The sequence below is a fragment of the Papio anubis genome, chromosome 20, assembly GCF_008728515.1.
Source record: "Papio anubis isolate 15944 chromosome 20, Panubis1.0, whole genome shotgun sequence".
NCBI lineage: Eukaryota > Metazoa > Chordata > Mammalia > Primates > Cercopithecidae > Papio > Papio anubis.
In genome coordinates this window covers 25,700,550-25,726,735 of record NC_044995.1, presented here as the reverse complement: position 1 = coordinate 25,726,735, position 26,186 = coordinate 25,700,550, and the positions used below count along the sequence as shown (strand labels likewise).

The following is a 26,186-nucleotide window of genomic DNA, read 5'->3' as shown; positions in this document are numbered from 1 at the left end:
TATTATATTACACGTCGAAAAATCTTCAAAAACGGAATGTAAGTTCATCGACCCTTTGAAGGTTATTTAATGATAAACATAAATGCTTTCATAAAATCCGGGCAATGATTTAAGGTCCCCGATCAATAGTTGCTGTTGAGTGCACACCGGCAGGGCAGGCCGGCTTGCCTGACCACCCAGGCAGGCTGGTGGCTCCACTCATCAGAGGAGCCTGGGTAAGCAAATAAACAGGATATAAGGCAACGTCTGTAGGGCATGCACAGCAGAGGGGGGATGAAGTTGCCGAGAAAGGGAGCCACCTAGAGGCCAGGCCTCAGGAAGGGTAACCCTGAGGCCAGCACCTGGTGGGGCTGAGCTGGGAGGCATGGGGGACTCTGCACCCCTAGCCAGAGGCTTCTCTCTGCTGATGTCCTGCTGAAATCTGGCATCGTCTAAGCTCTTATCCTAACTGAACTTGGGCCTCGAGCTGCAGGGAGACAGCAAGACACAGTGCAGGTTGAGCTCCAACTGCAGGACCAGGTTCTGCCTTTCTCTGGCTTTGTGGCTCTGGACAGATTCTGTGTTAGTCCATTCTCAAACTGCTACAAAGATAGGATCTGAGATAGGGTAATTTATAAACAAAAGAGGTCTAATTGACTCATAGTTCTGCATGACTGGGGAGGCCTCAGGAAACTTACAATCATGGCATAAAGTAAAGGGGAAGCCAGGCACGTCTTACATGGTGCAGGTGAGAGAGAGAGCAAGGGGGAACTGCTGCTTTTAAAACCATCAGCTCTCGTGAGAACTCCCTCACTATCAAGAGAACAGCATGGGGGAAGTGGTCCCCATGATCTAATCACCTCTCACCAGGACCCTCCACCTCAACACCTGGGGATCACAGTTCAAGTTGAGATTTGGGTGAGGACAGAGAGCCACACTGTATCATCCGACAAATGGCAACCCAACCCCTGACTTCAGCATTGGCAGAGGAATCAAAATGCACATCCCCCATTTGAAGTTCAAGGTTACCATGCAATGGGCATGTAATAGATGAAGTATTTGAATACTTACAGCCTTTTCTAGCAAACATTCATTTAACTCTATGTGCTGCACTTTGTGCTAAGCATCAGGCCTTATCTCACTGAATCCTCACAGCAATCCTATCAGGGAGCTATTATTATTATTGCACCCATTTTACAGATGAGAAAACTGAGACTTAGAAGGGTTAACTGGCTGGCCCAAGAGCACACACAACCCATAAGAGGCAGATATGTTTGAGCCCTGGTGTCTGGCTTGAGAATCTACAGTCTTCATCACTGTGCTTGAATAAAGAAAAATGCTGCATGCTAGCAGGACAGTGGTGATTTCTCAAAATCTGCTGTGCTGCCTTCCCTGATCCTTGGGTTGCAGACCCAGCAGACTGTGGGTGTGCCATACGCCCTTCTGAAGTTTTTGTGTCAACCAAAGTTAAGTATTACCTGTTTGGTTCTGTGACTTTGGTAGCATCTCTTGATGTGAGGTGTTGGTTTCTTCCTGTTCACAGAAAATCAATCAAATCCATTTTTAAAGAAACTTTCAAAATAAACTTTTAATTTTAGTATGGATTTAGATTTATAAAAATGTTGCATAGAGGCCGGGTGCAGTGGCTCATGCCTGTAATCCCAGCACTGTGGGAGGCCATGACAGGCGGATCACCTGAGGTCAAGAGTTCAAGACCAGCCTGGCCAACATGGTGAAACCCCATCTCTACTAAAAATACAAAAATTAGCTGGACCCATTGGTGAGCGCCTGTAGTCCCAGCTATGCAGGAGGCTGAGTCTGGAGAATTTCTTGAACCTGGGAGGTGGAGGCTGCAATGAGCTGAGACCGCGCCACTGTACTCCGGCCTGGGTGACAGAGCAAGACTCAGTCTCAAAAAAGAAAAAAAAAAAAGGTTGCATAGATAATACAGAGAACTCCCATAGATTTCATGGCCATTTTCCACTATTATTAACATCTTACATTGGTAGGGTATGTTTGTCACAATTAATGAAGCAATATTAACACATTATTGTTAAATAAAGTCCATATTGTATTCTTAGTTTTTAAGTTTTTACCCAATATCCTGTTCTGCTCCAGGATACCATATTATGTTAGGTGTCCTGTCTCCTTCCACCTTCCTGGCTGCAACAGTTTCTTACTTTTCTTGTTTCTGATGATCTTGACAGTTTCCAGAAGTATTTTGCAGAACGTCCCTCAGTTGCAATTTCTTGTGTGTAGACTGGCGTTATGGATTTAGGGAAGGAGGACCACAGAGGTAAATTACCATTCTCATCATATCAAATCAAGGGCACATGCTATCAGCATGACCTTGATCTACTGGCTGGGGTCATGTTTGTTGGGTTTCTCCACAGAAGTTACTCTCCCATCCCTTTCCATACTGTACTCTTTGGAAGGAAGTCACTTGGCACAGTCCACTCTTAAGGAGTAGGGAGATATGCTCCGTCTCCTTGAGCAAGAAATAGCCACAAAATTATTTGGAATGCACAAGGCATTTGTCAGTCCTTCTCCCTGTAGTTATTGATGCAATCATTTATGCCAGTATGACTTGTGGATATTTATTTTAGACTCCGGGTCATAATCTGATACTACGTTGTTTACTTTGTTACTCAAATGGTTCTAGCTTTGGGTATGGGGCTCCTTCAGCAAACTCTGTGCTAATCTGACACCCTCCACTCCACCATCAATATGTGGGATATTTTTTCTTTAGTACTTTCTTACTTTGCAGCACTAAATGCCCCAGGATTATTTTTGTATATTTCCTATCCCAGTCCTAGAATCAGCCATTTCTCCAAGGAGCCCTGGTTTCCTTTTTTGAGAGTGGTATTAGAAACCAATGTCACTGCTTCTAGACCCTCTCAGCTGACAGAATAAGGAAATATATGCTTGTGTACTAACTCCTGTATATACACACATCTATATTATAAATATGAAGTTAAGCTTGAGTTCACACAGATGTCTTCAATCCATTACCACATAGATCAAAATGCACTTGTAAAATAAGTACATTTTTTTTGGGTAGCCTTCTAAATTAAAACCCAAATCACAGGAAATTTGAAACCTAAATTTATTTGTACTAAGGATATTCCAAAGTGTTTTAGCATCTTTGATGAGATGGATGAATATTTTTTTAAACTGAAAACATAAATTATGTACCTGATTGGAACCATTCTTGCCTATTTGAAATTAGGAAATTTTTTAAAGTGTATGTGCAACTGAGAAAACAGCTCTCTCTGTGGGTCTAGTGATTCTTTATGTACATTTCTACCTCTATCATTGCCCTACTGAGCCGCTGAGCCTCTTGAAGCTGAAGGCAGGATTGCTAGGGTCCTGGGCTGGCATCCTCCCATTTTGCAGCCTCAGGGTCAAAGCAGTAAATATTCAAAGGAAGCAGTAGGTGATGGTGAGGGGCCAAGTGAAGACAAGCCCAGCACCCTGCAGTCCTGACCCGCTCATGAACCTGTTGTACCACCATACCCAGTGGATTTCCCCAGATTGGCCCGAGGGCCCACTCTGGGAGCTGGATTCCATTCCGTTTCTTTCTTCTTTCTTTCTTTCTTTCTTTCTTTCTTTCTTTCTTTCTTTCTTTCTTTCTTTCCTTCCTTCCTTCCATCTGCCTTTCCTTCCTTTCTTTCCTTCCTTCCTTCCATCCTTCCTTCCTTCCTTCCACCCTTCCTCCTTCTTTCTTCTTTCTTTCCTTTTCTTTCCTCACCACCCTCCCCCTCCTTCCTCCTCCATCTTTCTTCCCTCCCTCCCTCCTCCTCCTTCATTCCTTCATTCATCTCCTCCCTCTTCCTTTCTTCATTCATTATTCCTTCCTTCAGCCTTCCTTCCTTCCTTCCTTCCTTCCTTCCTTCCCTTCCTTCCTTCTCTTTCTTTCTTTCTTTCTTTCTTTCTTTCTTTCTTTCTTTCTTTCTTTTCTTTCTTTCTTTTTCTCTTTCTCAGGGTCTTGCTCTGTTGCCCAGGCTGCAGTGTACTGGCACTCCAACTGCTCACTGCAATCTCCAACTCCTGGGCTCAAGTGACCCTGCTCCCTCAGGCTCCCAAGTAGCTGGGATTACAGATGCGTGCCACCATACCTGGCTCATTTTTAAATTTTTGTAGGGATGAGGGCTTATTATGTTGTCCCAACTGGTCTCGAATTTCTGGCCTCCAGCAATCCTCCTGCCTTGGCCTCCTAAAGTTCTGGAATTTCAGGCCTGAGCCACCCGTGGCCCTGAATTTTTAATGTATCCAATTGACCTATAGGGGGAGCCAGTTTCTTACCTAGCTGCAGGTATTGCCTAAATGTCCCTAATTTCAAGGAGTTCAGGGGGCGCTGGTTGTGCAGCTCTGGGAGAAGTGTGTTATAGGGAGCCCCTCTGGGTGCCAGTTGGCAGTGGCTGTTCCCGAACGCTACAGCCTCATGTTTGGGAACTGACGCTGAGGCTGCGTCTCTCCATTTGATCACCTGCTCCCTTCTAGGTGTGGCACTGTCAAAGGTGGATGCAGGACACCCTTCTGTCATAGAGACATTTTGTGATCCCATCCTCTGAAAATGAATGTTCCATGCGCTCAATGCCCAGCTTTGATGGGCTTCTGTGCCTGTAAGGGGAGTGATATGTGGTGCATGTGCGATATCACACACACACAAACACACACAGACACAGACAAACACACACACACAGACACACACAAACACATACACACAAACACAAACACACACAGACACACACACAAACACACACAGACACACAAACACACACCAACACACACAGACACACAGAGACACACACATACACACGGTACACACCCCTTCAGGGGGTTCATGGACCACCTCTTGGAGCATCTTTGACTCCTAACCCCTTTTTGTAGAGACTCTTCCAGCAAGCAGGTTGCAGTCCATGGCAGGAGCAGGTGCAGAGATGAGCATTCTTTTAGAGAAGACATGAAGTTGAATTCCTGATCAGTAAGCAGTAAGCTCCACACGTGTGACTTTGGATGATCATTTAATCTCCCTGGATCGGGGATTTCATGTCTGTAAGGTGGGAAGAATCCCTCTGCCATCTCTCCCTACTGACAGTCGTGAGAACCAACTGAGGCCACTCGTGCTGATGCACTTTGATGAGTGTGTACCAGAACATGTTCACCAATGGGCCCTGTCACCACCCCAGGACTCAACACCACAGGGTTGTCACCTCCCCTCTCCCCACTCTCTTATCCTCTGCCCCACAGATGGGAAGAAGCCATCAGTTTGGAAAGTCTGGAAGCCCCATAGACGCAGCCCCCTCTTTTCCGCAAAGCCAGCTGCCCACAAGTGTGGAGCTGTAATAAATGGATAGTCCTCCCAAGGGCAGGCATTTTCTACTCCCCCTTAGGTGCAGGGAAAGTGCAGATATTTCCATCCTAGCAAGTAAGAAAAATATCTCGTTTCCCCACTTTTGTTATAAACAATGTACGACTTGCTTTCTCCTTACTCCTCTTGACCCTCCGCACTGTATACATATTTATATATTATTCATAGTGGATTAAAAATGAATGTGCTCTTTACCACGGCTCCACGGCGCAGTGACAATACAAATTAACGTATGATGTACTTACTTTTCGCATGGCAGTGATGGGAAATGTTGATGGCCTCAAAGTGAGAGGTAGAGAGAGGGGAGTGAGGTGGGGCGGGCGGTTGGGGGGGCCCCCATCTGGTCACATCACCAGGGCTCCGAGCTCAGGATACAGATAGATGGGGATTGGGAACATTCTGGGAACTGGTGTGGCGGCAGTGCTGGAAAGTCTTCCCAATTCTCTTCTCCTACAGAATGAGGGCCAAGCTTCCCAGTGGGTCCTGTGTGTCTGGCCCCTGTTCACTCTTCCCACTGAGCTTCCCCTGTACCTCGTTGACCTGCTCCTAGGACTCCTAGGATGCTGCACTGACCCAGGCTTCCTGCTCCTGTGCCTGGGCTCAGGTATGCCCCTCGGACTGCAGTAGCACTGTCTCTCTTTCCTATCTCCTGGCAACCTATTTCATTCATCTGTTCCTTTGCTGGAAAAAAAAAAATGCTTGGCAGAGATCTGTGATGTGCCAAGCACCGTGCTGGGTGGTGAGTAACAACAATCATCAAAAAACCCAAACAACCCCAAAATAAAACTCAGTCCTTGCCCCCGTGGAGCAGACAGTCTGCCTGGTGGGGAAGACAGTCGTAGTTGTTTTATTTGTTCAGCTCCTGCTAGCAGCCGGGCTGAGGAAGAGGCGTGTGCTGGGATGTGTGTCACAGCCATGATGGCAGGTCTGGGGTCATCGGGGAGGCCTTCCCCAGGCAGAGGCAGCTGCATGAGAGCCTAGAGGATAAGGTTGCAGGAATTGGATGAAGTAGGGGCAGGCAGAGTCCAGATCGAAGAGACGATCAAGGAGGATGGAGCAAAGGTCCTGGGGCAGGAAAGAGCATGACACATTTGGAGAACAGAGAGAAGTCCCCTGTGACCAGAGTACAGCAAACTATGGGGGCTTTAAGGGAGATGAGGAGCAGGGATGCTCAGAGGCTCAGATTCCTCCTGGCAGGGGTTACAGGAGCTCTCCATCACCTATACCGTATCACAGCCCGCACTGCCTTCCAGTGCTGTTTGGGACCTGGCCCCCAGCCATCTTAGCCCTGCCCTCTAAATGGGGAGTTCCTTCTGGCAAGAGGCCTCACCTACATCAAATCCTATCTCATGTCTGCTGAACTTCCTCCCAGTGCAATGCAACTGTTACCAACTTGTTCCTTTGGGCGTTGAAGGTCCTCCGGTTTCCCAGAGCCCCCATTCAAATGCCTATGCCCCAAGGAGAGACAGTCCCTTAAGCTTTCATGGTGCTACTTGTGGCAGGAAGCACAGGACAGTGGCACAGGAGGCACCTGTTCAGTCGGTACTTTCGATGAAGAACCAGGCAGAGCTTCCCCTGAACCTGCTTAGATCAACAGCACGATGACAACAATGGAAACAGCAGCCGTGCCAATGAAAGCAGCCGACATCTTGGAGTTCTTCGTCATTTACCAATGTGTCACATGCCATCATCTGATGTTCACAGCACTCCTGTGATATAGGTGTCAGTATTATTGCATCATTATCAAGATGTGGAAATGGAAACCTTGAGTTCCAATGGTTGCCTAAGGTCAGAGAGAGAGGACACTGAAGTTCAGGGTGCTAGTAGCTTAGCAACCTTACAGAGGAGGGAAGCAGTGGTAGGAACCCAAGCTTCTTGGTCCACTGGGGAGAAGAAGGGCTCTGAAAATAAAGCAAAGGTACCAGAACAAGAGAGCCCTGGGTCTTCTTCTTTGACCAAAGGCTATCCTGGAGTGTGGTGCTTCTTAGCAGGTTCAACTTGGGAGAGGCCATCGCCTTGATGCTCTAACGGGGAGCTGGCAGGAGTGGGTGTTCTTATTCTCTTCAGTTCTACCACGATGGAAGCCTGCTTGACCCAAGTCTGTCTTAATACTTATTCTGCATCTTCGACATTGATGGACATTAACATCTTCCTTACACCTCTAGGAATCCCCAAGTCTAGGTCCAGTCAACTAAGATGGCACAGGCAACATGGCTGGCCTTTTGTTTCATTAAAATGAGATAGACAGGCCAGGCACAGTGGTTCACGCCTGTAATCCCAGCACTTTGGGAGGCTGAGGTGGGGGATCACCTGAGGTCAGGAGTTCGAGACTAGCCTGACCAAAATGGTGTAACCCCACCTCTACTAAAAATACAAAAATTACCTGGGCATGGTAGCAGGCACCTGTAATCCCAGCTACTTGGGAGACTGAGGCAGGAGAATCGCTTAAACCCGGGAGGCGGAGGTTGCAGTGAGCCAAGATCACGCCATTGCACTCCAGCCTGGGCAACAAGAGTGAGAGTCCGTCTCAAAAAAAAAAAAAAAAAAAAAAAAAAAAGGGATAGATGGAGTGTGCAGGCCACTGAGGGGCTGCCCTGTCACCTCCGGGACTGCAGCGGCTTCTCCTCTGGGGATGAGATGACCTACCTCCATCTAGAGAGATCTGACTTCCTCCAAACCCACAGTCCCCTCAGCTGGAATGTCTCGCAGCATTGTTCCATGGGCCCCCTCTTGCTGCTGCTGCTGCCTTCAGGAGGGTCTCTGCTGTCAGAAATATGTGAAATCCACAGGGACGTATTCAGCAGAGCTCAGCACTTTTTTTTTTTTTTTTTTTCTTTCTGGAGCCCTTGCTTATGTTCTCTGACCCAAAGCCAACAGACCCCAATCTTATTGTCATCAGGGGCTTCGCAGGGACAAATGGTGGAGAGACATTTGGAACTTTTTATCCAGATTTACTTGGACTCGGAAATGTGTCACGTCCAACAGTACTGTGCATAGCAACAGCTTTCTGTTTGGGAATAAATGTTCTCATCATCAAAAGATCAGGCTTTCAGTTATATTTGATTCTTGGGAAAATATAATGGCTTCTTCTGGGCCTATCATAGCTTCTCCCAGTCAGCTTCCCCAAGCGTGGGCCTTTCATTTCTTCATAGAACTTTCTTCCACATCAGTCTCCAGGGAGTCGTTCAGCGAACAACTCAGAAAGATGTGTGTGTGTGTGTGTCTATAAACAATATGATGGATATGGAATAAAATGCATTGTAAATTGTGTATAAACCAACACATTGTGTGTGTGTGTGTGTGTGTGTGAGCCCATAAAAACACATTTTAATCATGGTCTTTGTTTAGAGAATGTGGGGGACTCAGTACTTTATATCAACTGGAAATCTGTTTTAAAGCCAAAACTTCTAGGTTCACTGTATCTCAGCTCTCGCATCTGTACAATGGAGCTGATATCATCCCTTGGCAAAACTGTCCAAAGCTCAAATATGAGGATAAACATGCAAAAATGTACGTGAAAAACTGTGGAATACAAGCCTTCAGGGTCTTTCAGTACTACCAGTATTGTCTTCAAAGCTTCTACTTACTAGATACATTGCAAGATCAGGATTTATTATGATTCTAGCATTGTATAGACTTCTTTCTACAAATGGATACGTGCATGGCTTTAGATGGATTTACATATAGATTTCCATCTCACCTAAGTGAAAATGAGACCTATTCAATACTAATGTTTTGACCAGTGAAGTATCCAAATCTGCCAGAATTATTGTTATACATTTTGACTATTCCCAAGAAACAGAGATTCAAAATATAACTATAGGATAAAATCATGATTAATATTTTAAAATCAACTGTTGGAAAAAAGGTACTAAGTGCTTTTATACCAAGTTGGCCAAATCAAAAAGGCTTTCATTGCAAATAAAGGTGATATCTGAGGTTCATATTTTAGTTTGCCAAGAGGCACATTGCATCACTCCTGTGGCAGTATCATTTGTAGGGAGGGCGGCTTCCATGTAGCATAGGATTCATATGTGAAATTATTACTTGCTAATGTAACAATAGAAAATACAGTAGACAGTTGACCGGGCGCGGTGGCTCACACCTGTAATCCCAGCACTTTGGGAGGTTGAGGCGGGTGGATCATGAGGTCAGGAGATCAAGACCATCCTGGCTAACACGGTGAAACCCTGTCTCTACTAAAAAAAAATACAAAAAATTAGCTGGGCATGGTGGTGGGTGCCTGTAGTTCCAGCTACTTGGGAGGCTGAGGCAGGAGAATGGCGAGAATGCAGGAGGCAGAGCTTGCAGTGAGCGGAGATCGTGCCACTGCACTCCAGCCTGGGCAAACAGCGAAACTCCGTCTCAAAAAAAAGAAACAAACAAACAAAAACAGAAAAGAAAATACAATAAACAGTTTTGCTGATGAACAAAAACAACTGAAGAATGGAAGAACCAAAGTCATCCTGGTAAACCGAGGCAGATTTACAAACAATACTGAGGTCTGGCCACTTTGTTTCGTAGTTCTGCTGGCCTCTTTGGATCATGGTACCAAGGGTTTTGGTTTTATTTTTTATTTTTACTTATGATTTGGAGTTCTTTACTCGAAAGACTTGTCAAACGATAGTGACATTCTCCATCAATAAATTATTGCCATATAATGAATAAATGAATGACTTAGCCTTAGTTTTATCTGAGCCATGGTAATTAGGACAGTGGCCAGCTTTTGTCCACAAGCTACCACAGAGCTGCCCTGGGTAGAAACAGAAAAATACAGTCCATTTCAGAGAAGCTTTGGCCAGAGCCTCAAAACATTTCTCAGGTTTCCTGGTGTCTTGCTCCTTCTCTCTGTTGTTTGGGACGACCTTCAATTGGCTTCTAGGCCTCCAGCTACAAATCGGGCCCACCTTTTTCTTGCTCAATAGCGTCCATTTCAGAGTAGCTCGAACCCTCCCTCAGTGAGTCCTGGGCATAGCTTCAGGTCCACAGGGATGATAACTTGAAATATTGGATGGCTGAATCTTGGGGACTAAGCTGCTTGGCCAGGAGGATCTACTTGGAACTCACTGATGCCCAGCTTAGCCCTGTTAGATTCACCATTATGGTAGGGAGAATGGGCATGGCTTTGCTCATCCCATTGTCTCTGACTGGCATCCTAATTCCATCCTTCAGTCTATGCCCTAACTCCTAGGTCATGAAAAACAGGGACCATTTACAGTTTTTTGTACAATTGTAAATTTGCATTAGAAATACGTCTCAGTTGTCCTTCCCCTCCCAACCCAGGGCCTTCCCTAGGTGACTAAGCCCTTACGGTGAAAAGGGTGGCAAGACAGTAAATGGGCAGTCACTCTGGGGACTCCTTCTCTTACTTGGCAATCATGATACTGGCCTCTGGTGCTGGATGTGCTCTTCTTCCTGTGGTCGGCTGTCAGGAAGGGCCAACAGCAAGTCACTGTTCTTGTACTTTATTTTGTTTTTAACTCCAAAGTCTGTAGATTTGCAAATTGGCTTCTTGAAGTGAGAAGGTTGATCAAATTCAGCCTTGTGTCAGGGACAGTAGTAGAAACAGAAGAAGCAGAAGCACTATCCAAAAATGTATAGTTTCTGGCCGGGCATGGTGGCTCACTTCTGTAATCCCAGCACTTTGGGAGGCCAAAGTGGGCGGATCACCTGAAGTCAGGAGTTTGAGACCAGCCTGGCCAACATGGAGAAATCCCATCTCTCTAAAAATACAAAAATTAGCTGGGCATGGTGGCGCATGCCTGTAATCCCAGCTACTCAGGGAGTCTAAGGAGGGAGAATCGCTAGAACCCAGGAGACAGAGGTTGCAGTAAGCTGAGATCATGCCACTGCACTCCAGCCTGGGCAACAGAGCGAGACTCCATCTAAAAAAAAAAAAAAAGAAAAGAAAATCCAAAAATGTATAATTCCTTAGAAAAAGGCAGGGTGATACAAGAAGATAATAAATAGTTCATGCCTGTTTTGTGCCAGGCACTGGACTTGGCATTCATAACACTGAGGTGGTAATGGTTCTTGCTCCACGAATTCACAGCCTTTTGGGAGGACCAGTACATACATTCAGGCCCATAAAGCAGGCATCCCGCTGATCAGAGCCTGAATAGAGAAGTGGGTTTGAGCCTGCAGAGAATGAAGTGGCATTTCAGAGAGAGGGTAGACAAGCAAGGGTATGGAGACCCTGCACAGTGACGTCTATGTACAGAGACCATGATGATGTTTGGTTTGGTGTGGGCAAAAGGGGTTGTGCTGTAGTGTGGAATGGAAGGGTGTTTTAGGATTGAGCCATGAAAGTCCTTATTATTCCTTTGGAGGCCAGTGGCCATCAAAGATCTGGGACAAAGAAATCACAGGTTGAGCTTTTGCTTTAGGCACTTGCTCTGCTGTCCCTGGGGAGGACAGGCTGGAGGTGGGAAACTGGAAGCATGAAGGCCCCCGCGGGCTGCCATATTCATAGTCTAGACAAGAATTGGTACAGACTGGACCTGGTTCTGAAGTCAGCATTGCAAAGGAAAAGATTCAACAGGTAGAATGGATTAGTCCTGGACACCAGTTGGTCACGAGGGGACAAGGAGGCAGTGAACTCCAGAAACCCAACAAGAAGCAAGAATTTAGCACTGGGTGCAATTCAGTGGGAAAGTGAGCTTCTGCTTCCAACGTTGCGTTGGCTTCCTGTGTCTCAGGAACAAGACTGTTTTGCTAAATAGACACAGGACTGCCATTACTGCTTTAGAAAAAGTGCTGAATATGTGTTTGTTCGTTTTCTGGAGCCAATGATGGGGCCCTCTGTTTATTTACTTGTTTATTTTTTTGAGCAAATGAAACCCAGCTCTGGGCCCTGACTTCTCTGGGTGCTGGGTGAAACAGCACACGAGAACTTCCAGGAATGTCTCATCAACAACTTCCCGGAAGCAGGGGAGATGTCATTGCTTCAGAATAACTTCCCCAGCCAGATGTTTTACCAGTTCCTCAAGATGGCAGAGTCTGCGCATGGCTGCGGCGCATCAGGGTAGAGATGTCAGGCTTGGAGGATTAGGTGAACTTCCACAAGAATCCACCTCCTGTTCCAAATTAGAATCTTTCTAGGAAGGTTTTATTTCAAGAGTCACTATTCAAAATCTACCTTCTTTAAAACTCATGCTGGCCTTGGTTACCTGTTCATCTTGCTCCCGGTCCCGACAACTTCCGCTGCTGCCCCTGAGACCCTCAGACTCTACAAATCCCCCCAGCTCAGCCCTTCCAACTCTGCCTAAGAGCAAGCATTGGGTGGCACTCCTCACCTACCCCACCCCCAAACACACGCTCCCTTGCCATTCTTGGTTTGCTCAACAATGAAGAGTCAATGGGAGGATAAGAACGTGAACTGGCTTTGCCCTGAGGCCTGAGTCAGACTCCCAGATGGAAGGATTTATGGTCTTTGTGCAGAACGGGGATCAGCAAACTGTAGCTCGTGAGCCAAATCTAACTATTGTCTGTTTTTTGTTTGTTTGTTTGTTTGTTCTTTGTGTTTGTGACAGGGTCTTGCTTGTTGTCCAGGCTGTAGTGCACTGGCACCATCATAGCTTACTGCCACCTCAAACACCCAGGCTCAGGTGATCCTCCCACCTAAGCCTCCTGAGTAGCTGGGACTACAGGCATGTCCCTGGCTAATTTTCAAATTGTTTTGTATAGACAGTCTCACCATGTTGCCCAGGCTGATCTCAAACTCCTGGGCTCAAACAGCTGACTTACCTCAGCCTCCCAAAGTGTTGGGATTCCAGGTGTGAGCCACCGTGCCCAGCAACTGTTTGTTTTTATATAGTCTGTGAGCTAGGAATGGTTTATGCATGTTCTTAATGTTTGGGAAAAAGCTCAAATGAGAATGATAGTCATTCATCCCACATGAAATTAATATACAATTTAAATTTCAGTGTCCATAAATAAAGTTTTGAATTTCATCAATAAAAAGTTGAGGAATATTTGTTTCCTGTCTTGTTCTACAAATACCTACATAATATCTTGGATTTTGCCTCTCTGCCTGCAAATCTGGGACTATTTACTATTTAACCCTTTATAGAAAAAAAATTCAAGTATGGGGAGATTTATCGTCAATTACCTAGAAAGTCTGGATTCAAAACTCTAGCAAGAGCCTGGTGTGGTGGCCTGCTATAATCTCAGCTACTTAAGTGGTTGAAAAGGGAGGATCCCTTGAAGAAGGAGCTTGAGACCAGCCTAGGCAACATAGCGAGATCCTGTTTCTAAAACAAACAAACAACATTGCTGGACATTGTGGTGTACCTGTAGTTCCAGCTACTCTGGAGGCTAAGGCGGGACAATGGCTTGAGCCCAGGAGTGTGAGGCTACAGTGAGATATAATTGCACCACTGCACTCCCAGCCTGAGATGAGGAACAAGACTTCATCTCTAACAACAACAACAAAAATATTCAGGGATGGGAAGACCTTCTAAATCTTAGCTTATGTGTTTGATGTATCGGCTGCTTTTCTAACCCTTGCTAGTTGATTTTTGCAAAGTAATAATAATATTGATCATACTGGTGATTGTGATGATGATCCTTTGAGCCCCGGGGGCCAGGAAGGTGTGAGCAGCAGTGCTGACCAGCCACTCTTTCTGCCCACAGGTCACAGGCCTTTCCAGTGCCGCTACTGTCCCTACAGTGCCTCTCAGAAGGGGAACCTGAAGACCCATGTCCTCTGCGTCCATCGCATGCCTTTTGACAACAGCCAGTATCCCGACCGCAGGTTCAAGCGCTCCAGGGTCGACTCGGAGGCTTCTGGGAATTTCGAGGAGCCTACAGCTGTCAAGGCGGGGAGCTCTGCAGACCTCACGGAAGAGGGTGGCAAGGGCCAGGAGGAGACCAACTGAGCAGACCAACCTGTATATTGCAATAGTATTTTACACAGTTTTAACATTATGCATCTGGTAAAAGTTTGCTAACTGCATTCCAAGGGGAAAAAATCATGTACACCCCCCCTAATAGTGTATAGAACATTTAAAAAATTTTAAAAAGATATCTATATATATATATTAAAAAAAAAATTCCCCAGCCCTTGAAAATGGCTGCTAAACTGTTACCCGGCAACAAGTACTTCCAAAACAATGCAGGTGGGAGAAAAGTGATTTCAAAAATTCTTGGTGCCCTCTGAGCTGGAGAGAGCTGGGGGCCCTTCCAACTCGAAAGTCGTCTTTGTCCAAAAATAATGCTCTTAACGGAAAAACGATACCATCTAAATGATCTAGTGTTGCGTTGAAGATGGAGGGGCTGTGTTTTCGTTGTTGAAAACACCTCTATAATCTGACACCAGCTGCTGTCATTTGCCTAGAACCCTAATGAGATGTGTCGGGAGGCAGCTGCGGTGCCAGTCAGACTGGAGCGGTCACTGCAGAGAAAATCAATTCACGTGGTGTTGTAACTGCACTCTTGGAGAAATCTTAGACGGCCCGCAGCCAGCGCCAGGGCTGACCGGCACTGCAGAGGATTGAAATCTTAAATGCGCATTTTTACAAAATACACAGCCAAATGAAATCGATGATCAGGAAGTGTCTGCAGACAAATGTCCATTGCAGGTTTGATGAGTAATTCCTTTTTTTAGATCAAATTGCAGTATGGAGGGAAATGTTTTGTTCTTGGTGGTCTTTTTCTCTTTTTTCAAAAAAATTTTTGGATGAAGAAGGAAGTTGCTATTTAAAAAAATGTAGGGTAATTATATAAAATGTTGTTAGAAAAACTAGCTAACCCCATCCATAGAAGATGCTGGTGAGCAATTAAAATGTAGGTAATAATAGAAAGTTTTTTTATTATGATTTTTAAAATTTTACTTGAATGAAGGCTGCTCCAGTCCTTATTATCAGATTTTTTTTCATGTGTTGGTTTTTATAAGTGTCACAGACATGAAGCAAGATTTTCTTCTCCGGCAAGCTCTTATGAAATAGCTTGTATTAAAATATGAATCTAAACATCCTGCTCTCTATCTCTAATGACGAAAACTGTTTGAGTTAAAATGTCTGTTTTTGTAAAACAAATGTGTTCTATATTTTTGTAGATTTTAGATTTTCTACTGATTGGATACTCCAAATTTATCAAGTTCTGCACCACACAGAAGGAGATTTTGAGTGTCAATAATGAAACACTTAACTCATTAAAAAATGATTTAAGAAGACTAGTTAAAGGTTTATTCTTGAATCTGCTAGCATGGTGTAAAGTTGAGCCTTTTAACATACTTCCTTTGAGTGACATGAATTTGGTGCTGTTGCTTGTGGTGGTAGAGAAGTATGAAAGTATTAACTTCTTCTAAAACAAAATCATTCAGACTTAAAAAAAAAAAAAAAGTCAATATTTCCTTGCAGGCTGGGAGCACAGATTAAACCCCAGGGCCTTAAAAACTTCAGCTCTGCCTACAGCAGTTTACAAAAATACTAAACTGCAATCAATGTAAATAAAATTCTTAGTGCTATCCTGAGACCAGAAAGAATCTCAGGCTAATAAGGAATCCGGTTTGCATATGCTGTCAAAAGGGTGTCATCTAACCGAGGTTTCAGTGTAAATGAGGTCGCTGTGCAACTTGGACCCATCTGGCATAGAGCAAGCTGCTTTCTTGTTTTTCTAGTATAGTTCTCACTGCCTTACTTAAATCGAGTTGATAAACTTAATGCAACTGTTTCTATGATCCTAGAGAAAGGACTGAAATGTTATTGAAAACTTTCCGACTGTAGTAAGCTTTAGGATTTTAACTGCACTACTGTGTTTGGTGACTGTGCCAGTCCCTTGCTTTCTGTGTTTGCTCTGCCTTTGGTATCTTAGCAAAGAAAAAGAAAAAAAGAAAAAAAAAAAAGATGAAAAAAAAAAAGAAAAAAGAAAAAAAAAGAGGAAAAAAAAGTGGGGGAAAAATGAGAGCCACATTCCATTTCTAGCACTTTGGGAGCTCTTTCAGTATTTTTTTGTGTCTTTTCAGCATCCTCAGATGCGACAGGCAATAATTCTGTTTGTGACACTGGGAACATCCCCTCTTCTTTGTGGCGTGTGTGTTGATTCCATTTTGTCCAGTGCTACTGTCCTTCCCCCTCTGACACAGGCCTTCTTTCCAGAACATTTGTAACTTGTAATACAAACAAGTGACAGCCACAGTGATGCAGCGTCAGTTTCTGAATGTCATCAGGTTCTCATATCTAAACATGTCAAGTTTTTTCCCTGTAACTTCTGTAGTCTGTGATGCTGGTCATAATACTGTCTACATTCCTACGCAAAGAAAAAAAAAATCTATCTTGGAGGAAATCTGAGATCAATAGGAGTAGAGGATTTTGTTGCTATGCTTGTAACAAGTAGAAAACTTTGTATTTAAAGTTTATTCTTGGTCATTATTTATTATTATAATACATCAGTTGACAGAACTTTATTCTGGTATAGAAAGTATTAAAAGTTGTTTTTTCAGCAATGACTGTTTTCTTTCTGCTGTTAGAATAAAATGTCTTTGAAGCAGCCCAGTTTTATCCAGTGTTTTACGCAATAAAACCTCTACCTCTGGGAAAAAAAAATCACAGCTTTTCCTACTCGCTTATATTTACTAGGAGGAGTAAAACATATTTTTGCAGGTTTATCAGACTTTGGCAAGAGGTTGTCAAACTCCATGTATAAAAAAACCCTGTACTGGCTCACACCTATAATTCCAGCCCTTTGGGAAGCGGATCATCTGAAGTCAGGAGTTCAAGACCAGCCTGGCCAATATGGCAAAACCCCGTCTCTACTAAAAAACACAAAATTGGCATGGTACAAGCCTGTAATCCCAGCACTTTGGGAGGCTGAGGCGGGGAGATCACCTGAGATCAGGAGTTCAAGACCAGCCTGGCCAACATGGTGAAACCCTGTCTCTACTAAAAATACAAAAATTAGCTGGGCATGGTGGTGCGTGCCTGTAGTCCCAACTACTTGGGAGGCTGAGGCAGGAGAATCGCTCACACCTGGGAGGAGGAGGTTGCAGTGAGCCGAGATGACACCATTGCACTCCAGCCTGGGTGACAGAGGGAGACTCTTTCTCGCACAAAACAAAACAAAAAGCCGGGTAAGGTCCTGCAGTACTAATGGTCCTCTGAGTCCTGTGCTTTTTCAAGCTGCGTCAATCTCTATGCTGCATACGTAGTGTGTGAGTGGGGATGTGTGTGCGTGTGTGTGCACATGCATGTGTGAACTATGCTTCTTTAAATGTTTGCAGACATGCGGTTCAGTAAGGTAAAGTCCATGGAAATACTAATGCTCTTCGTATTACAGTAATTATATAAGGCACTTAGAGCATTGGGATCTATTATTTCCCTTTACTGGTAGAAAGTCTTTTTTTGTTTTAAGTCATTAAATGCAAGGGAGTCTTTTACGTCCAAATTATCAGAGGATAATCTGAATTCTTCCTCTAGAAGAAAAGGAAAAGAACAAAGGATGATAAAGTCTCTGGTAGCAGGGGCTACTGTGAACGCAGAGCTCTGACACAGATTTGAGAGGGTCTGAAGCGCGTGCTCAATCCAGGGTGTGCAGAGCTTCTTTTTGATTTGTTTTGTTGTTTTATTTTGGTCTCAAAACAAGCTTGGATAATACATGCTGCCATTCTGGAATAAGGGGGGGCTCACTGAAATGTTACAAGCAAAGACATCTGCCAAATTGTATAGAAATTTGTCAGTTTACCATGTTTCTTTCAGGGTGTGAGACTGTGTCCTTGGGTGGGAGCAGATGACTTGAATGGAATCATCGTCAGTCCTGACTGTCTGTTATTATGAATATCAAAGGTGAGTTAAGGGGTTGTAGTCAGGAGGCCAGGAAGTAAACCCACGAGGGAGAGAAGACTAGAATGCAGAAGGTTGAGTTGAGTTAGGGATTCTAACATCTACCCACACCACATCCATGATGGACCTCAAACCCACCAGGGCCACACAAGACACCACAGTGGTGAGAGGAGAGTTGGAACAATCAGGGCTTGGGTCGGGGGGGCGGTGCTGCACAGCATGCCGCTCTGATAGGAGGGGGCGCTGTGAGATCTCAGTAACTGCACATCATTGCCAAGAGGAAGGTGACATTAAATTTTTCTGAGTTTTCTAGGTGTACTGGACACCTGGATTTTGTATTAAGTCTTCCAATTTTTCCCTGTTGGCTCGAAATTTATTTGAAAAAAATCTTGTATGAATGAATGAACAGAATGTGGTACCGCCAAAGAATGGAATATTATTCTGCCAGAAAAAGGGACCTGAGATGTAGTACAATATGGATGAACCCAGAGAACAGTGACAGAAGCCATTTACAAAAGGCTGCATATGATAGAGTCTGGAATAGTCAAATCCACAGAGACACAAGTGGATTAGTGCTTGCCAGGGACCAGGGGAGGAGAGAATGAACAGTGACAGCTAATGAGTATGAGGTTTCTTTTTGAGGTGATAAAAGTGTCCTAAAATTACATAGTTATGGTGGTCATCCTACTTGGTGAATATGCTAAAAAACATTAAATCATGCACTTTAGAAGAGTGACTTTTATAGTATGTGAATTATATCTCGATTAAGCTCTTATAAAAAATGAAACTATGAGTAGGAAGCATTTTTAAGATATTTCCATCAAAATATTGTTGAGTTCTCAAACAGCCGTAGATAATTGACAAAATAGTATAGTACAAATAATATAAAATTTGGGGTGTAATGGCTTAAATTTGAACCCTAGCTATATTACTTACTGGCTGCATGATGATCTTGAACAATTTTTTTTTTGAGACAATGTCTCACTCTATCACCCAGGCTGGAGTGCTGTGGCACCATCATAGTCCTCTGAAACCTTGAACTCTTGGGCTTAAGCAATGCTTTCACCTCAGCCTCCTGAGTAGCTGGGACCACAGGTGCATACCACCAGTTAGTTTTTAAATTTTTTATAGAGATGGGGTCTTGCTATGTTGCCCAGTCTGGTCTTGAACTCCTGGGCTCAAAGGATCCTCCTGCCTCTGCCTCCCAAAGTGCTGGCATTATAGGCGTAAGCCAATCTTGAACACTTTAACTGTTCTCAGCTCATTGATAGTATCTGTAAAATTATGACAATTAAGTGCTCTAAATAGGGAAATTCTATGCACATTTTGTGAAGTACTCCACAAATGCTAGGTACCGTGATCATTGTGGCATAATGAGTTACGGATAAATTTAAGATTAATTTCACCTGCACGAAAAGCTAGACCTTGATAAAATCCCCAGGCTTTGTAAAGGTCCCCTCGTAGTCAGGTGGCTGGGATTCCTCACATCCATCCCCTTCAGAAAAGATGATCCTAGACAAAGATCTTCAACTGCTGTTTTCTAATTTCCTCATTTGAAAAATCTGGGTATTAACAACTCTCTTGTCACTCACAGGGGTAGTAGCAAGGTGGCTGGGGAAAGGGGACGGATACAATGGGAAAAGGATTAGTCTCAGGGGTAGATGTTATTCCACTCACTTGTTAAACACGTATTTACGGAGGACCTACTGTGTTCCAGGCATTGGGGTACGGGCCAGAGAGAGATATACTGGTCAGTTAGGGATCGTGTCCAGAGATCACTGTCTTAAGGGGAAAACAGATTTCAATCTGATAATCACCCAAATAAATATAAACTATCTGGAAGAGGAGGTTCAAGGAGAACAGTAATTCCCCATGAGATGGAAGCCGATGATTCGCTGAGGAATGGAGGAGGAAGGGCCAGGCGGTGGAAGCAGCGCAAAGCTGATGCTCAGTGGACAGGACTCTCTAGTCCTGTCTCGGCCTCTCAGGAACTGTGTGGCCCTGCGAGATCATTCCATTTCCCTAAATCGGCTGCTCCTCTGTAAAGTGGAACATCGCAGTGCCAACAGCAAGGACTCTTTATGAGGTTAAATGAGATAGTATGTGTAACAGTAATGGAGAGAACAAGCTAGATGCTGCCATATGCAAAGGACAGTACTCAAAAGCGACAGTGTCTGGAAACCCACGAGGACTGAAAATGGCGATGCCTGCTGCAGACACATGGCTTTCTCATTGTAATCAGCCAAGGGCCAACGTAGTGTGAGCCACGTGACTTCTTCAGCACATCACCTCTCACATCCAGGTGCCTCATGCCCTTGGGAAGGAGTGGGTGAAAGTGTCCTGGGAGCAATTCAGGATCTTTATGGCTCTATGGGCTTGGCCACCCTGGAAGCAGCACAGTTTGCTGGAAGTTTCCAGAGGGTAATCAACCATCCTGGTTTCCCTGGGCCTGAGGGGTTTCCCAGGACATAGTACTTTTAGTGCTAAAATCAGGGTAGTCCTGGACAAACACAAATGATCCCCCTAGGTCTAAGCTGGCTTCCTTTAAAAGCACGTGTCTTGTTTTGGCCAAGCCAAGGTCATGGCTGTCCATGGCTGTCCCTGGGAAGCCAGTGTGAGGCCCAGTGTGAGGGGGAAGCCATGGCTCCAGGGGGCCCATAGCATGGGCTTTGGCACTGGGAGACTTGGATTCAAAGCTTTACTGCCACAGCACCTTTGCCACAAAGATGAAAGTGACAAGGTACCCAAAATACTGAGCGTGGCGCCTGGTATGTGGTCATTATTTTATCCATTCTCATTGAGTGACTGAATGAATCTTTGTTCCTGCTTCTTACCCAGGTGGGGAATGGCTCAAATATGAATTTCTCTTCCTAGCAGCTAGAAGCTTCTGAGCTGCTGATATCCGGCATTAAGATGCTCTTTTGTGCTGAAACTTTTATAAAGACGATAACCCTGCTGTCTCCTGTAGTTTGGGATTTGCACACTTCCCCCTCTCTGTTTAACATCTGTATTGTAACAGTATATTACAAAAACCTCACCTGGTGTATTGTAAGCACAATCCCAAGGAAATTAGTATTAAATATTGTGATCTTCATTTCAAGATAGAAGGGCTGGGCACGTTCCACCAAACTGGAGGTATGTTTCCATGGGGAAGGAGAAAAATTCATGGTGTAATACAATATTAAAAATGTCACCCAGCTGAGCATTCCGTGTAGAAGCTTGTGTAGAGTTTTAATCTCTTCACCTGTTGGTGCTAAGAGAAAAGAGAGAGATGGGGTGGGGGAGGGAGACCAGGAGGGAGAGGAAAGGCTTATGAGAACAGGGAAATCACAAGCAAAGAGGAGGGGGAAAATTTAAATGATCCCAGACCGAACTGTTTTGCTGTTAATACAGAAATACAGTGCAAGACACATTTAATGGGCTCTATTTTTTATTATACTATGCTGAATAATTAAGTTTGAGGCTAAGTGTCACATGGATTTATCTTTTAATTAAAAAAGCATGGTTCACGCATATTTGAGTGGTAGTCCAAATAAATGCAATATAGAAATTTATGTTTGTTTATCTAGGTGTTAATTACCTAGAGATTGTTCTGGATTACTTCTTTTTATAAAGTGTCATAGGCTCGTGTCAGAACGAATAAAGCTTGGCCGTGGAACCTTATCAATTTGCTAACTATAGTGCAGGTCTGACCTGAGCACGGCCGGGGGGAGCAAGGGAAAACTTTGGGGCTTGTTATGTAAACACACGCCCCCATTCAACACACACCAAATAAAACAGTCGTTTTAGAAAATATTCCTAGGACATAAAGGCACAAATATATCTTCATTGTTTTACAGCCTCTTGTCCACAGCTATTTATAAAACATGTGATTATTTATGCGTTGGGTTATGAGAAGTTCGCTGGCAGAGGCGGTGAAGGAGGCTCTATCAATCCAGTTACCTGGTGCCCTGGAGAGGTGGAGGGAGGGCTTCCCAGTGGAAACCGGGCTGGGACAGGAAGTTGGCTACTGTGATTTGTCTCACATGTGTCAACCTCCCCGCTGCTACCCGAAAAGCCAGACAGAAGGATGACAAAGCTGAGGGTTAGAGGTCACATTTAAAAAAAAAAAAATCATGAATGCACACTGAGAAAGTGAAACCAGAAGCCCCTAAAAATTGTTCATCATACCTTGAGGCTGCCCCTGCCTTTTTCTTTGTTTACAGTGATTTTGGGGTGGCAAGTTTCAGTCAAATGGCGTGGAAGAAACCGAGAGTTTTGACCAAAAGGTTCAACTTTAAAGAAATAGGTTTTGTAAGGGCAAGAAGAATTCCATTCAGAGTTGGGAGTGTCTAAGTTGGGTGCCCGCTTTTGTTGGAGAGGTTTGTTTCCCTTGCGTTTTCTGCCTTGCTTGTCTTCTTTCTCCTGCGGACCACGCCTCCACTTTTGGCTATCAGACACCAGAAAATCAATAAAAGTAGCCGCGGTTCCCTGTGGGCTGTACCCGGCTGGATGGACTGTTCTCCTGGGGTGCAGGGAAGCCCAGGGGAGACAGGCACTGGTATTCAACTGTGCTCGCTTCTCCTCAGCTGCAGCCAAGGGGAGCCATCGAGACCCCCCAAACAGCAAACTCTCCTACCGTGGAAGCTCTCTGCTGGGTAGGGTTTCATTTTCATTTTGTGTTTCCTTCCTCTTGGAGCCCATGCGGACTGGTGGGGCGGCGCACTGTCAGCTCCGTGATCCCGCGCTTGGCTGCGCGCCTGGAGAGGTGCGCCCGGGCCAGGCGCAGAGCGGGGCGCGGCGCCAGGCGGGGGCGCCCGGGGCCTGCGTGTCGCCGCGGGTGGGGGCGGGTGTCCTCGGGCACGCACCCGCTGCGGCCTCGGGCTCCGGACCAGCCCAGTGGCTCCAAGGGATCAAAGCAATAAAGAGCTTTGGCCGCAAAGGGAGAACGCCCTGAGTCAGCCCGTCCCTAAGGACTCGTCTTTTGGCGAGGAAGGGGACGCCTGGGCCCGAATGGGGCGCGCTGTGGCCTGGGCCACCGTTGAGGGCGCGCGGGTCCTGCGCGGAGCCTGCTGTTCACTGCATGACTCGCACAAGGATCAGAGCCTCTTATCTTTTTAATTATTAACACTTAACTGTTTTCCTCCCAAATCGCTGCCCATTTCCTCCCCAGGATCACTGCGTTTATCAGAAATTGGGCCCCAGCAGCACTGGGGCGTGAAGTGGAGGCACTGCTGGGAGGAGCTGGGCAATCTTTTGTGTTTGAGTCATGCCAGGTCCTGTGCTGGGTGCTGGGGACACGGCGAGGACAGGAAAGGAGGGTCCCTGTGTCCTGCTATACCCCCTGCCCAGTCACAGCAGAATTCAACAAATGAGGCAATTCCAGAGCAGACAGAGCTTTAGAAAGTGGGGGTCAATTAATGCTCAAAGAAGGCCCTTAGTGCTAAGCTCTGAGAAGCACTTGCTGGCTGCCAGCAGATGCCCGGAAGCCTTGTTCCAAAAGAGAGCCCTGAACCAAGAGGGGAGTGGGAGGTCTGGGCTTTAGAGATGGTCAGGAAAGGGGCGCCACAGGGCTTTGGAAAAGAGGCCATTGGGCTGGAAATGACGTAGAAGAGTCCACATGGCCACGTGATATTGAAATATCAGGGTTTTTTTTTTTTTAATTGAGCTGAAATTCACCTAACATAAAATTAACTATTTTAAAGTGTACAATTCAGTGGCATTTAGTACATTTTAAGTTATTTTCATTACCCCGAAAGAAAACCCCAGGCCAGGCACTGTGACTCACACCGGTAATCCCAGCACTTTGGGAGGCCGAGGCAGGAGGATCACTTGAGGTCAGGAGTTCAAAACCAGCCTGACCAACATGGTGAAACCCCGTCTCTACTAAAAATATAAAAAAGTTAGCTGGGCGTTGTGGTGGGTGCCTGTAATCCCAGCTACTCAGGAAGAGAGTAGGCAGGAGAATCGCTTGAACCCTGGAGGCAGAGGTTGCAGTGAGCAACCTCTAGCCTGGGCAACAGAGTGAGACTCTGTCTCAGAAAAAAAAAAAAAAAAAAAAAAAGAAAACCCCAAACCGGTTCAGCAGTTATTCCCTGTTCCCCCTTCTCCTCAGCCCTTGGCAGCCACCAGCCAGCTTTCTGTCTGTACAGATTTACTGATTCTGGATATTGGATATATGTGGCATCCTACATGACGTGACCTTCTGTGTGTGACTTCTTTCACTCAGCATCATGTTTTTGAGGTCCAGCCACTTGGTAGCATGTATCAGAATGGCATTCCTTTTCTTTTTGTTTTGTTTTGTTTTGTGAAACAGAGCCATGTTCTCTCACTGAGGCTGGAGGGCAGTGGTGTGTCTTGGCTCACTGCAACCTCTACCTCCTGGGCTCCAGTGATCCTTCCACTTCAGCATCCTGAGTAACTGGAACTACAGGTGCGCACTACCACACCTCTAATTTTTTTGTTTTTTTTTGTTTTTTGGTAGTTGTTTTTTAGAGAAGGGGCTTCGCCATGTTGCCCAGGCTGGTCTTGAACTCCTGGGCTCAAGCAATCTGCCTGCTTCAGCCTCCCAAAGTGCTGGGATTACAGGCATGAGCCACCATGTCCGGCCCGTCATTCTTTTTATGGCCTGCCCTGGAGGCCCTACTTGCTCTGGCCTTGCCAATCTCTCCAACCAGCCTTTTCTCTTCCCCCTAGGTACTCGATTTCTCTCTTCTTTGTGGTAGTAATCACTATCTGGAAATAGCTTGCTTACCCCTTTCTTTAAATGCTTATGGTCTACCTTCTTTATGAGAATGTAAACTCCGTGAGAGCAGGGCACTGCCATTCACAACCCTGTTACAAACAGTGTCTACTACAACACGTAGGATCTCAAATAAATAGATATTGAATAAATAAAAATTCCCAGCACAATTATCTTTGATAATAATTACCAGACTTTTATAGGAATGTTTTAGCTTTTTTTTTCTTTCTTTTCCTTTTTTTTTTTTTTTTTAAAAAAAAAGGGCTGGGCACAGTGGCTCATGCTTGCAATCCCAGCACTTTGGGAGGCCGAGACGGGCGAATTGCCTGAGTTCAGGAGTTCGCGACTAGCGTGGACAACATGGTGAAACCCCGTCTCTCCTAAAATACAAAAAATTAGCCTGGCGTGACGGCATGAGTCTGTAGTCCCAGCTCCTCAGGAAGCTGAGGCAGGAGAATCGCTTGTACCTGGGAGGCGGAGGTAGCAGTGAGCCAAGACCGCACCACTGCATTCCAGCCTGAGCGACAGAGAGACTGTCGCAAAAAAAAGAAAAAAAAAAAAAAAAAAAAAAAAAAAAGGAGCTCCTTCTACAGTCTTCAGAAAAGTGACCCCAAACAGAGTAATAATGACTCGACTCCATGGCAGACCGGCAGTGTTTTGGAGAACTTGGGCGTGGTCCTGTTTGCCTTTAGTACGGGCTGTGTCTGCGTGTGGTGGGAAGGCCTGGCAGAGCTAGTCTGATGGCTCTTCGTGCCAGGATTGTCTAAGACCAGCTCCGTACAGAGGGACTTGTGGTTGCAAACGGGAAACTTGGATCCAGTCCAAATCTACTGTACGAGGCACATCCCTCCATCTCTCTGCACTTCAGTTTCCTCATCTGTAAGAGAGGCTGTGAGCATCTGCAGCCCAGGCTTACTGCGGGCAGCAAGTGAGACCACAGAGAAGTGCTTTCCAATTGGAAATGCCCCCACACAATTATTAATATTTAAAAAATCTTGTGCACCCTGCCTATGCCCAGCTGTGGGCAGGGATAACAGAGCCAACAGCCTGGCCAGCGTCTGCTGCGGCCACCCCAGGTCCCTCTCTCACCCTGCTGACCCCGGCCACCCTCCAGCCTGCAAGCCTGGGGTCAACGCCTCCTCTTAATGCCTTTCCATTTCTCAGTTTGCTGACTGGGGTGATTTTCGGTGAGGTCCACATAAATACTTCAAAAATAATTCACGATGAAGAGGAACGCTTCTGGAATGGATGATGGCACGACGAATTAAACGCTTTATAGGGCCAAGCGTAAATTATTTTAATGCATGTAATAGATCCGCCCAGGGAGACTTGA

General features: G+C 45.3%; 1 protein-coding gene across 12 annotated transcripts in view; it reads left to right on the top strand.

Moving 5' to 3' along the window:
- ZNF536 (zinc finger protein 536) overlaps positions 1-16,843 on the top strand; it is a 488,765-nt gene extending 471,922 nt beyond the window's left edge. For 11 of the 12 annotated variants that reach the window (XM_021930964.2, XM_017952355.3, XM_021930958.2 and 8 more), the window contains one exon: positions 13,988-16,843. In XM_021930964.2, the coding sequence (XP_021786656.1) occupies positions 13,988-14,232 (245 nt within the window). In that variant the 3' untranslated portion in view covers positions 14,233-16,843. The remainder of the gene's footprint in view (positions 1-13,987) is intronic. The other variant, XM_021930966.2, reaches the window with a different exon arrangement.
- Positions 16,844-26,186: the final 9,343 nt, after the last annotated feature.